The following is a 14,273-nucleotide window of genomic DNA, read 5'->3' as shown; positions in this document are numbered from 1 at the left end:
GCACTTAAGCTGGCACAACTTTGCCCGCTAAGCATTAAATTAGAATTAAGGGGCAAATGACATGACAGACTTCTAAGTATTCACGAAAATATAGATAATCATACAGTGTAGAATTGGAACTGAAGCCGAAACCAACAGGTGATGCCTGCTCCCCCCCCCCACCCCGATGGACAACAGATCTCTGCAGGCCACCATCGTCATCCCCCGAGCATCAGTAGGCCCCCCTCAGGCCTGCCTTAACAAGCACTGGTGGTCTACTGGCCTCTGCCCACTGCCGTCACTTTAAAATGGCTGCCAAAATGCCTAGGGAGGTCCTGACAGCAATATTGAGAATTAGCACCAGCATAAGCAAGAGTGATTGCTCTTGCTTATGCCAGTGCTAATCTCCAATCTTAATATAGCTGCAGGAACCTCCAAGACTGCCATGAGAAGTCTCAGCAGTCATTTCAAAGCAGCAGCGGAAGCAGGCAGGAAAAAGCGGAGTTCTTTCCTGCCCCCGAAGAAGCTATTAGATCACCAGGGCTTATTAAGGTAGTCCTGAGAAGGGTCTACTGATGCTTGGAGGGTGGGTGGGGGCAGCGGTGCTGCTGGGGGGAGGGTGATTGGGGTTGGCCAGTTTTGGTTTTAGCTGAAAATGGCCCAAACTCAGATTTCGACTGGTGGGGGAGGGTGGTTGGGGTTGGACAGTTTCGTTTTCTGCTGAAAATGCCCTGGCATTTTCGCCCAAGTCCAGATTTCAGCTTGGTTTTGGTGCCAAAACTGAAACCAAAATTCAGTTGGCCTCTAACACAGTGCATTTTGTTTTCAGAACTCCATATATTTTACGGAGGAGAATTTCAAAGCAATATGATAGAAGGTGTACATTTAGAGAGTGTTTAGTCGGGGTGGCTGGGTTCGTAAGTGCAAGTGCTTGGCACTGAGCTGAAGTTTATTTTAGCCCTGGTATACGCTACAAGGAATTTTTAAACTCTTTCCAGGAGCATCCACCACCCTCCTCATTCTAGAAGCTTGTGTGCACAATTTTACGCTTAGCGTGCAAAGTTGTGTGCACAAGTTATAAAATAGGGTCAGTTACGCATGTAAGTTAATTTTATAATTAGCTCTTAATTGCCATTAACAACTAGTTATTGGCTACAATTGGTGTTGAGGCGCTAATTAGTATTAATTTGCAGTTACGCGTGTAACTGGCCTTTTGTCGGTATTCTGCACATTTAGGACTAGATTTAGTAAGTGGCATCCAAATTTGGGTGCCAAAAAAAATCCACACAGAGCGCTATTCTACAAATGGCGCTCCGAGTTGCGCGTCGTATAAGTATCAATTAAAGCCGATTTCCGTGCCAAACTTCGGGCGCAAGGATGTAAACCAACTGAAACCTGGTGTAAATCCTGGCACATAAATTAGGTGCAGATCCCCGGTATTCAGTAATACTGCACATCTTTAGTGACCCTCCATGGCCATGCCCCTTTTAATTGCGCACTATAAAATTTCCACACTTATGTTTATAGAATAGCACTTAGCAAAATGTTTGCGCAAATCCAAACTGTTACCAATTTGCGCCAGTAATTGATTGTAAGCATCTAGTTATTGGCACTAATTGTGCAGGTGTAAATTTGGGCGCCATTTATAGAACTGGCCTTAATACATGCAAAAAAATCCACAGTGTGCAACTGGGAAGGGCCTAGGCAAGTTAGAGGCCTGCCTAGAATTCATGTACTGGGTTACATAATACCAGTGTGTTTTGTTTTCTAGCAAAAAAAGGTGCCAGTACTCAAATGCTAGGTCACCCTTCAGAAGTGGGGTTATCACTGACGGACCCACCCCATAAAAGTCAGGCCCCCTGCAACCAATCACAGAATCTATGACAAGACAGAATTGGTGTGTAGAGCCTGAGCTCTATCAGTAAATCTTGGGTTCCATGGGTCAATTTTAGCAGACAATGGAAAAGGTGCCGGTACTCAGTACCCCCAGTGGTGTAGCTACGTGGGGCCACGAGGACCTGGGCCCCCATAGATTTGGTCCTGGACCCCCTTGCCGATGACCCTCTCGATCCCCCCTCCTGCTGCCAACCATCCCCCGCCGCCCACCTTTGCAGGACGTCAGACTCACAGAAACAGACCAAAGCCTTGCGCTGGAAGAAGAGGACCTCGGCTGGCGGGGTTTGGGGACCCCCACCAGCAAAGGTAGGCGACGGCGGGGGAGGGTTGGCAGTAGGAGGGGGGGGGTCGAGGGTCATCGGCAGGGGGGGGGGGTGGGGTCAATGTTGTTGTTGGTGGTGGTGGCAGCGGCGGGGGGCTAAAATGTGACCCCTCACCTCGGCCTCTGGACCCCTCTCTCACCAAAGACTGGCTACGCCCCAGCCCTGCATAATACTATCAGTTAAGAGCCTAGCTGACAGCAGTTAAACACGAGCATTTATACCAGCTTTTGAACTAGAATAAGTGCTTGCACTTAAAGTTAGGCAAATAAATGCAGATTTAACGCTAGTATTCTTTAATGGCAATTACACGTATATTTGCCGATATAGAATGCGCACTTAGCGCACATCACCCCTGAACCTAACTTGCTTTTTTTAAAATCACCGCTATTTGTAAAAAAATGAGTTTGCACAAGTTAACACACTTCTTTTGCACTTGTCTGCCAGCTCAGAAGTGCTGTATAATCAGCAAGAACAGAGGTGACATTTCAAAGGCCAGTGACAGCTTCCCATAAGCCCCTGGACTGGCTGACTCACTCTGCTTCTTGCGGCTGGGCAAAGTGGTGTACAGCTGGTCGGCATTGTTCTGTAAGGCCCGGTAAAATTCCTGACAGTCCCGATCGCCTTTCTTCTGCAGGTGCCACAGCAGCTCGGTCAGGCGAGTCTGAAGGGGAGTCTTAGGATTCCTGAACTGAAAGAAGGAATGGACGATTAAGAGATGGAATTTAGCATCTGCAAGACAACACGAAGAAGATATCCACAACTTGAACCATGAAGGGAAAAGTATAGCAAAACGTTGCGGTTACATTCAGGAAAGGACAATTAAGACAAAGAGTTTAGCATCTTGCAAGACAACATGAAGGTGCCCGAAACCTGAACCGTGAAGGGAAAGTACAGCACAGCATCACAGTTACATAAAACCCTTCGTGGCACATCACGAGTCAAAACAAGAGAATTTAACAGTCGTCTCATTGCACATAACTCCTGGGAATACAGAAAGCCTTTAAAACACCCAGCATATCAAGGGTCTGGAATATACCAGCACTCCACACACTATCAAAGGAGGTGGTTCACAAATGATTACGCCGTTTGTATCTTTCCTGTGCAAAATGGCAGAAACAGACCTGCCAAATCTCACACTTTCATGGGTCATTTCCTGCCAAGAAATCAAGATCTTCTGCTGCGTGGCTTCCTTTCTAGCAGGAGATGACGTTATGAAGGCGTTTCCTGCTGCCACTGGACGGCAAGACCACTCCTGTAGCTGCTAGCTGTGAATGGGCGGAGGTGTGGGTGGAGCAACAGGCAGGGCGGAGCTGGGGGTGGGCCCTAAATCTCTCGAGTGGGTTGACCTCTTTAGCAGCTCTGCAGAAAGGATAAATAAGTGGGACCATGCATCCAATATAATGCCTTTCTGTGCTACAACCAAATTGGTTTACATATTCCCCCAAACTCTATAAAAAGCGCTAAAAACTGCATGTGCAAATTTGGGCTTGCAACATGTGTGCGCAATTTACTTGAATAACAAGCTAATTAGTGCTAACAACTGGCTTTAACAATTATTGACACTAATTAGAATTCAAATGTACGCGTGTAAATTTTATGCATGAATCAAAACAATAGGGCCATGGGTGGGTTAGAGGTATTCGTTTCACTTATGTAATTAAAGAATAAGGTGGGATCCATGCCTAATTTATATGTACGCATTTGCACCACGTTTCCATTGCTTTAAATGGTCGTGCCTAAATGTAATCATGGTTCCCGGGCCTAACTTTAAGAGCAGTTTATAGAATAGCGCCAAGCAGTTTTTCTGGTGCCGATTTTTTAGGCACCATATATGGAATTTAGTCCATTATGTACAGGCCTCTCTCAAATTTTTTTGTACCTGGGGCAATGAAGGGTTAAAAGATTTGCCCAGGATCACAAGGAGCCGCAGTGGCATTGAACACAGTTCCCCTGGTTCTCAGCCCATAGCTCTAACCATTAGGCTACTCCTCCACTCCATAAGTGACTTAAAATGATTCAGACACATGGTACTGAGGTTAGGCTTGTCTGTATTACTTAGAATGTAGTAGAGAGCATAAGAACATAAGCATAAGAGAGCATAAGAACATAAGACCGACGGTCCACGAGTCCAGCATCCTGTTTCCAACAGTGGCCAATCCAGGTTACAAGTACCTGGCAAGATTCCAAAATAGTACAATACATTTTATGCTGCTTATCCTAGAAATGAACAGTGGATTTTCCCAAATCCATCTTAATAAAGGTTTATGGTCTTTTCTTTTAGGAAGGTATCCAAACCTTTTTTTTTAGTTCAATCAGTTTTTTATTGATTTTATAACATATTGTAAATTTAGTACCAATGACAATAACAGTTAACAGAAAGGTCAATGTACTCTGACTATATATATATACATATATGTATATTCGTATGAAGTATGCATGCATATCAGATGTTATAGTATTAATGCCAATGTTTGAAAAGTACCTGTACATTAATTACTTAGCTGGATGAATATTTAATCACCGGAGACCAAATTTTATTATATGCCATAAAGGAACCACATTTCTCTGCTGCTACTTTTTTGTATTTAGCTGTTAGACATACTGAGTTCCACCACATTTCGTAGGTTAACTTTGTAAAATCTTTCCAGTTTTGACATATCAATTTTATAGCCACTTGGATCAATATACGTAGTAGTTTAATTATATGTGGTGATAATATATTGTTAATGCCGAAATCTCCTGCTATTATCGTTTTAAACCCCGCTAAGCTAACTGGGTAGCACAACTAACTAGAGTAGCATAAATGATTTCTGTTCTCATATTTATGTAATATTACCCGAGGAAACTGGCAACTCCTGAATATGTGTAGGTTGGTACCCTGAGAGGAGATGCCTGCTACCTTACAAAATGAATGCGACAAGAATGCCTCTTGCAGGGCCTTCTTCTAAGATAAAAATACTTAAGAGAGACTCTTAAGTGCGTCAATATTTTTTTTTTGTAATAATTCCTTCTGTTGAAGGGGCACAGATTATAAATTATTTTAAGGTTCATTTTACAAGATAATGCAGGACCTTAAAAAATCTGCATGGTATTAAATTGCATTTGGCACACATATTTTTTCACAAATGAACACAGAAAAAAGGCGCAATATAACCAAACTTACCCAACACCATCTTATAAAGGTTACATTCACAGGAGAGAGGGATACAACCAGCGTCACCCATTCAGTGCCATGGAATGGAAATGATTGTTAAAACTCTCTGCTCCATTTCAAAGGAATTCTCTCCCTCACGAATTTAGAGCCGAAACTTTAAGAAATTCAGGCTCGGCTATTCCGCCAGGCCTTCGATACTACATAGAGAGTCTTGCTGCTATAGGATCAGTTTTTCCATCTTTACTACTCCCTGTATCGCTTCTACTTTATAATAAAGCCCCTGTACCTTTCCTCCCATCCCTCCCCTTTTACCTTTCTTTTGCTAGCTTATAACTTGTGAATGAATGAATGAAAGTGAATGCTTTCCTGTAGTTCTTTTTTTCTTCTTAATTGTGTTTAATTGTACACCGCCTAGATCTACTGGTCAGTTTAAGGCGGTACATCAAATTTGTCTTATTAAATAAAATATCTGAGAAAATGGCAATGATCAGATGTGGGCTGCAAACCAAGATTTAATGTAGCACAGCTCAGCTGGCAATGTCCCAGATTGAAATGGAAATGGTTCCCTCACACATACCCAGGGTGCCTGCATAATGTGTCATACCATTAAAAGAAAACAAAGGAACCTTACAGAGAAAATAAGCTCCGTCTTTGTGTTTTGGGAAAGTGTGAATCAAAGACCTTGATTTTTTTTTTTTTTATCCTGGGTAGCACTCTGGCCCAGATGCACTAAACTTTAACGACCCTTTAAGGAAGACATTTTTAACCATAGCATGCATTAAAGGCCATTTTCCGAGGAGGCTAGCAGCTAACGAAAATGGAATGCAAACGAGTAACTACCATTGTAATGTGGCCAATACGGGATGAACTAACCATACTGACGATTGCACCGAATAATTTACTGCGATATATTTAACGTGAGGTCAGAGCTGTTGTTAAGGCCTGAGCTGCTCCCCGCTTCCCCCTGAAGCATAAAAATCCAAGCTGGCATGTTTGAAAATATAAGTGAGATTAAATAAAAATGCTACCAATAAAGAACGACAAGGTGGATGCAGTACTTCATAGGCTTGCTTGCTTGTTTTGAGTGAACGGGGATGACATGACAGCTGCAGCATAAAAATCCAAACTTTAGCAGCCCCGACCCCCTCCCTTCCTCTCTTTCTCCCACAGCTCCACCTCCCGCCATCCTCCACTCCCCGCTTCCCCCTGCATGAAAAATCAAAATTTTAGCAGCCCCGACCCCCCTCCCTTCCTCTACTCTCTCTCCCACAGTTCCGCCTCCCGCCATCCTCCAACCCCGTGCCCCACCCGTCGTCACCGCCGCTTCTCCCCTCCACCGGGCCCCCCCTCTGCCTTACTGGGCCCGCGCAGCGCCTCTCACCTGTGTGTGAAGGCGCTGCATGGGCAAGAAGAACATCTGATCGCCGCCGAGTACGTTACTTACATCAGACGGGGGCGGGCCCAGGTCAGGGAAGGAGAGACGTCCTGAAGACTCGGCGGCGATCAGATGTTCTTCTTGCCCGTGCAGCGCCTTCACACAGAGGTGAGAGGCGCTGCACGGGCCCGGTAAGGCGGAGGGGGGGCGCGGCGGGGGGAGAAAGAGTAGAGAGAAAGGAAGGAAGAGAGGAACGGAGGGGGGTCGGGGCTGCTAAAATTTTGATTTTTCATGCAGGGGAAAGCGGGGAGCAGCAGGGACCTCGGGTGGGGGGGGGGGGTCAAGGCCGTCCATACAGGACGCTCCTGACGAGCGCCTTTGCCCCCTCCCGATCCTTTTTTGATTTTTATTTTGATTTTCTATTTGATGCAGGGGGAAGCGGGGAGCCACGTGTTTGTGTTGAGTTTTTTGTTGTTGTTGTTTTGACGTTTGTGGCATGCGCAGAGCAGCCAGCATAACGCTTGGCTGCTCTGCGCATGCTTTAGGGGCCGATTACAGACCGGGATTACACCAGTTTAACGAATCTTTAATGCATTGTACTTTACAATACCGCACCGAACATGTGCGACTTGTTTTTTTTGGTGCATTCTTCGTTTTTTCAAATTCGTTAAGGACTTTTACGTTTTAGTTTCTTTTACGTTTGGTTGATGCATCTGGGCCTCTTTCCATTTTGAGAATACATTGTGGAACTCTAACTCTTCCATCTCTCTGCTAAGATACATGGAGGACAAATACAGATCCAGAGCTGGTGGTGGGAGGCGGGGTTGGGGGTTGGGAGGCGGGGATAGGGCTGGCCAGACTTATACGGTCTGTGCCCTGAAGAGGACAGTACAAATAAAAAAAGTAGCACATATGAATTTATCTTCTTGGGCAGACTGGATGGACCGTGCAGGTCTTTTTCTGCCGTCATCTACTATGTTTAGATCGACAGTAAATCTCAGCTCCACGGATATGCAACCAATCACACACACAGAGACACAAAAATATTTGCAACAGGAACAGCAAGCAGATTAGCTAGTTAGGCCTTGTGGACGTCAACTGCTGTGATATTTTAGGTTATTTTTGCTGTCCAAGGTGTATGGCAGTGCTTCTCAACCCACTCCTCAGGGCCCACCCAGCTAGGGTTACCAGATGGCTCCAGGTCATGGAAGACAGATTCAGCCATTCCTGTTTTACGTCCATCAATGGAAGTAAAACCTGGACTGACTGAATTTGTCTTCCATGACCTGGAGCCATCTGGTAGCTCTACACCCAGCCAGTTGGATTTTCAGGATATGCATAATGAATATGCATGAGAGAGATCTGCATAACAAGGAGGTAGTGTATGCAAATCTATCTTATGCATATTCATTTTGGATATCCTGAAAGCCTGACAGGCTGGGTGTGCCCCAATGACTGGTTTGAGAAGCACTGGTATTTGGGACCTAACACTGGAGCTAATCTGCAGGTCACTCAGCCTGAAATGCAGCCTTCAAAGAGCTGCTCCAGTGTTCTAGTCTCAGGGTAAAGAAAAACCTCACTGACCCTATTTTTGGAGTTTAAAATGAGCTTCAGAGGCTGATCTGAAGATCATTTTATACTCCAACGCTGGATGAAAGATTATAATTAAGAGGTTTTCTAGCCTCCCATCTGAATCTACTGGCTGTGCCCTTTTTAAAAACAGAATATCAGCCCCTCTTTTCACAGCATGTTAAGTCATATCGCTACCTGATCACACACATCAGTTTAATTGAAACAGACTTCTTATCGCAAGTTAAATGGATACTTTGAAAGTTCTCCTTTTTCAGCAAGACTCTTTACAGGTTACTCTTGTGCAGCAGTAAACGGACTTAACGCTGGAAGTGTCTGTATCTTGCAGTTCTGCACATCAGCTTTCTTGCCCCCTCTGGCGCTGACCTATCTGTGTGGTGCCACAATCAGCTATGGCTGGGACACTGAAAATGGTCACTGGGTGGCATCTCTCTGTGTCAAAGGGACATTTAATGTAGTTCAAATCATCTTTATTGAAATGTTTACAATTATAACAGAAATACAAATATCAATAATCATGGATTAAACACGTAGGACTGCAAAAATAATTAACCAGAATATAAATTCATCTACATATTAAACATACAACGAGGTTATCCTAAGGCGCTCCCAAAGATGGAAAGGATGAGCAAAAAGTAGAAATAGGTTTCCAAAGCTTAGCAACTTGACAACGCAATTAGCTTTCTCAGCCAAATGTACGCCACGCACTTTTCAAGCAGAATCAAGCACACAGATCGGTGGTTCCCGAACCCAGTCCCAGAGGCATCCTAGCCAATCAGGTTTTCAGGATATTTACAATGAATATTCATGAGAGAGATCTGCATGCACTGCACCAACCCAGACAGATCGGTTCCCGAGGAAGAGAATGTTTGGTAACACTCAACAATGCTACACAAAAATCAGACATTACCATCAAACAAAGCAAAACATTTGAAACAAACAGCATTGATTATAGATTTTTTTTAATACTTTCATTTTTCTACCTTTCTCCTGTTCTGCAAAGAAACTGTATATTGTCTTAAATAAATAAAAGGGAGCCGTTACTCTCAGATTAGTAAATTCAGATCTTGGTGGAGTTTAGAATTAGAAGTTACCTCAGTAACTATAAAGTGAAACAAACATCTCTTCCCTCCCCCCCCCCCCCCCCGCAACACAGAAGCGCAGGCCTGACACAGTGACATTCAGTACCTTCTCTGCCTCTTTGTTTGTGAGGATTTGGGGGTACACCCTGTTCAGCTGAAGAGTGATTTTATCCACCAGCTGCTCACTTAGCCTGCCATTGCTGGTGAGAAATGGGGCGTCTTGCACCAGACGGTCATAGTAAGGCTGATCTGAAAAAGGGGAAAAGCAAGGTTTATTTTAAGGCCATAGATATCATTCATTACCATGCATCCCTGTACTGGGTTACTCCACCAGGTTCACAGACCCATCTGTCCATTTTTAAAATCAAGTAAAACCCAATGGGCTGGCACTGTTACTCCATGCAAAATATTTTCTGAAATGTTTGCAGACTTTGACAATTATAGGGTCCAGCTCTACCAGATCGTGCTCCGAATCATGAAAATACACGATGCTGGTTTCATGCCAAAAGCTCTTTGGTGGAGACTGAAGAGGATAAAGCTGACAAACATGAGAATCATGGTTACAAAATAATGAACTATTTCATTATACACCAAATTCTGTTATTTGAGCTTCAGAACATTATACATTCCAGTCTCCTAAGAAGAACCTCACAGTAACATGACCAAATGACCCATCAGCCCATCTAGTCTGCCCAATTATGCCACATGGTGAAGGATTCATCCCAGCTACAACCACAGAAGGTGACCATATTCAAGACAGTTGTTTTATTTAAATGTATCATTATTATTATTAGGATTGGATTTAGATGGCACATTTTTTAGTAGCAGCTCAAGGTGAGTTACATTCAAGTACATGAGGTATTTCCCTGTCCCTAAAGGGCTTACAGTCTAATTTTGTACCTGAGACAATAGAGGGTTAAGTGACTTGCCAAACAGCACAAGGAGCAGCAGTGGGATTTGTCCAATTCCTCCTTTGTATTCTACCCTCTTGGGCAGACAGCCATATCAAACAACCCACTCAGTTCACCCCACCCTTCCATGCATTACCACAAGACTCAGAAGCAACAAACAGGAGAAGCCTCTACAACAAATCCACACAGGAGTAAAGGCTGACCACAAACTAAAGTAACTCTGGAGACGGTGCTGAGAAAACGATGTATTGGTTATTCAAAGGACCCGACATGGTCCGCGTTTCGACGCACCAAGGCGTCTGCCTCAGGGGTCACAAATGGTGGTTTCTTGCCGTCATGCTATTTGGGTTTTTCTCCTTCGAATACCATTTGTGACCCCTGAGGCAGACGCCTTAATGCGTCGAAACACGGACCATGTCAGGTACTTTGAATAACCAATAAAGCGTTTTCTCAGCACCAACTCCCAAGTTGGTTTAGTCTGTGGTCAGCTGTTACCATAAGACTCTGCAGTGATCTAAGGGGGTCAATATACAAAGCGATTTAACTGGCCAGAAACAGCTCACTAAACCAAGGTGAGTGCACCAGTTTCAATCATATGATAAGAACGAAAGCAGGAGACCTTCATTATACATTTGCATCATCAGTCTAGCGCTATACCAAATACATTGTGAATAACTGGGCAAATTCAAAATGAGCGTCCAAACTATACTGCCCCAAGAAAATCTTGAAAAAAATCCTTTCACACAACAAAACAGTTATTAAGTCATGTATGCCAAAACTAATCTTTGATTAGGCAAATGCCAGTTCATTGAAGTCCCTTTTGTTTTAGGATTGTAACTATCACTCCATGCAGATCACTCCCCTCTACGCTTTTCTGAAGTGTGAAACTCATTTATGTTTTGCTTCAAGTGAAAATACTCTATACTTTGAGTTACGGTATCATCCTGGCAGGAAATACCTATGCTACGTAAATAGACACAGGACCCCTGGTTAAGCACAATCTTGCAGGCGGATTAAATAACTTAGTTCAGCGCACATATTTATGCAAAAGACAGCAATATCACTGAACAGTTCTGAAAACAGAACATTGTAGCTCTTGCATGCACAGTCAGCACATTAAGAAACAGAAATGGGAGCTGATGATACGTTGAAAACCTCTGTTCAGTGTGCAGCGCCGGCTAAGAATCCAAATAGAATTATTAGCAAATGAATGATAAACAAAAATGAGAATGTTATAATGCTTTTGTATTGCTCCATGGTGTGACTGCAACTCAAATACTATGCGCAATTCTGGTCACTGCATCTCAAAAAAGATATAGCACAGTTAGAAAAGGTACAGAGGAGAGCGACAAAAGTGATAAAGAGGAAGGCATCCCTATGAGGAAAGGCTAAAGCAGCTAGGGGAGATATGCTAGAGGTCTATAAAATATTGAGTGGAGTGGAAAAGGTAGAGGTGAATTGCTCATTTACTCTTTCCAAAAATACTTGGATTAGGAGGCACACAATGAAGCTACTAAAGTAGTAAACAAACCAGACACAATATTTCTTCACTCAATGTGTAATTAAACTCTGGAATTCATTGCCAGAGAATGTGGTAAAAGCAGTTAGTTTAGCAGGGTTTCAAAAAGGTTTGGCTAATTTCCTAAAAGAAAAGTTCATAAGCCATTATTAAGATGTACTTGTGAAAATCCACTGCTTATTTCTAGGATAAGCAGCATAAAAATCTGTTTTACTGTTCTGAGATCTTGATAGGTACTTGTGACCCGGATTGGCCACTGTTGGAAACAGGATACTGGGCTTGATGGACCTTCGGACTGTCCCAGTATGGCAACGCTTATGTTCTTATGAGTTTGCTTTTCTTAGTGTGCGCTGGTCTCTCCAAGAAACACACTGTCCCCGGTTGAACTTTAGGTCCCAGGACATGTGTGCACATTGTAACACTATTAAACCTAATAAAATGAAGTGACAATCCCACAAATTAAGTACATTGTTTTGATAAGATCCTAAGTTTTTTGAAAAAATTGGGGTGAATGATTATACCATTCACTGGATCAGCAGATTTCCAGAGTCCTTACGGGTTTATAATATTGTCTAACTTTAGTCTATTATGTGATTGCAACCATTGATTTAAGACTGGTATAAATTATATATTTGCCAACACTTTTCTGCAACACTTTATATTGCAAGTGTGAATACATCAGACAGGCCAAATTAATGGTTTTCATTGCATCTCCCAGTTGCTGAGGAAAATCATCCCTCAGCCCCCTGCTTCACAATGCAGCCAGAAAAAAAACCTTGCAACATCTCACATAATCAAGCACAAATTAAAAATATGCCCCCTAAGCCACACAAAGTAAACAGCAGTTTTCTTTGAGATTTATTATACTTAGCAGTTGGGTACTGGCACATCAAAGCTCTGCTCATACTGGGGCAGCAGCTCTGGCTGCAGTCAGTCAGCACATGTCTGCTCAGTCTTTTGAGACAGGAAAGAGGGCGGCAGGAGCAGGAAATCACCAGCCTTTGCCAGGCATCTATTTTTGCTTCTTGCTCAGCCCAGAGAACACATCATTCACTGTAAACTCACCGATGGTAACATTTACATGAAAAGGCACAGAAAAACAGAATTATTCACCACAGACAGTCTAATGGGAATGAATCTGCATGGTTTCAGCAAAGGCAAGTCTCGCCTTATCAATTTCTTACATTTTTTGAAGGTGTAAACAAACGTGGATTAAAGGCGAGCCGGCTGATACAGTGTATGTGGATGTTCAGAAGGCACTCATGAGAGTCTCCTTGGGGAATTAAAGTCATGGGATAGGTTTCATTACGGATCGATAACTGGCCAAGAGACAGGAAACAGCAAGTAGGATAAATGGTCCATTTTCCACATAGATAATGGTCAATAGTAAAGCGGAATGTCCCAAGCACCTGCACTGAGACCTGTACTATTTCACATACTTATAAATGATCTGGAGACAGGAATGATGAGTGAGGTGATCAAATTTGCAGATGACAGAAGTATTCAGTCACTTAACCAGCAGAGGATTTTGGGGAACTGCAGAAGAATCTTGTGAGACCTGGAAAACTGGGCGTCTAAATAGTAGCTCAAATTTAAGTGGACAAGTGCAAAATGATGAAGATAGGGAAAGGCAATCCCAAAATGCAGGTGTAAAATGCTGGGGGGGCTTTTTACAAAGCAGCAGTAAGCCCAACCCAGGCTTACCGCACCCTATCCCGGAGCTACCACTGGCACAACACGGCCACCGGTGGTAGTTCCAGCTTGAGCATGCGCCATTTCCGGCATGCTGGGAAAACATTTTTTTTGAGGCACAGCACTAACCTGGCAGTAATAGGGCATTGCTGCATGCTGCCCAGTACCGCCGGGTTATCTCAATGGGTGGCGGTAAGTGCTCCCTGCCACATGGCCACGTGCTAACAGCTTACCGCATGGCCATTTTTTAAGGGGCTTTTTATCACAGGGCCCTTTCTCCCGCAGCTTAGTAAAGAACCCCCGTGTTAGGAGGCACCACCCACGAACACATTTTGGAGGCACTGGACAATACTCTGACATGTAGAGTGGAAGAGTAACCTAGTGGTTACAGAACTGGTGTTCTGTGTGATCTTGGACAAGTCGCTTACTATTCCATTGCCCTCCAGGGACAGGGAAAAACCTAGTATACTTGAATATAACTCAATTTGAGCTGCTGCTGAAAAATGCATAAGCAAAAATCATTTTAGCCCAGTGTGCTGTGACTGCCTCATCTCAAAAAGAATATAACAGAACTAGAAAAGATTCAGAGAACACCCAAAAAATAAAAATGAGAAAGCAAATAGAACATCCCTTATGAGGAGAGGTTAGACAGGTTAAGGCTCTTCAGCCCTAAACTGTGCTTGCCAGGTTTATGGTTCTCCTTCTTTCTTTTTCGCTCTACAATTCAGTTAAATAGCTAACATCAGCAGCTG

The 14,273-nt window shown here is 43.5% G+C and overlaps 1 protein-coding gene across 2 annotated transcripts in view; it reads right to left on the bottom strand.

Moving 5' to 3' along the window:
* Positions 1-14,273, bottom strand: part of CARD19 (caspase recruitment domain family member 19) — a 33,200-nt gene that overhangs the window by 13,366 nt on the left and 5,561 nt on the right. For both annotated transcript variants that reach the window (XM_030205735.1, XM_030205736.1), the window contains exons 2-3: positions 9,506-9,648; positions 2,733-2,886 (exon numbers count right to left, since the gene is read on the bottom strand). In XM_030205735.1, the coding sequence (XP_030061595.1) occupies positions 2,733-2,886; positions 9,506-9,648 (297 nt within the window). The remainder of the gene's footprint in view (positions 1-2,732; positions 2,887-9,505; positions 9,649-14,273) is intronic.

The sequence above is a fragment of the Microcaecilia unicolor genome, chromosome 6, assembly GCF_901765095.1.
Source record: "Microcaecilia unicolor chromosome 6, aMicUni1.1, whole genome shotgun sequence".
Classification (NCBI taxonomy): Eukaryota; Metazoa; Chordata; class Amphibia; order Gymnophiona; family Siphonopidae; genus Microcaecilia; species Microcaecilia unicolor.
This window is presented reverse-complemented; position numbering and strand designations above follow the sequence as displayed.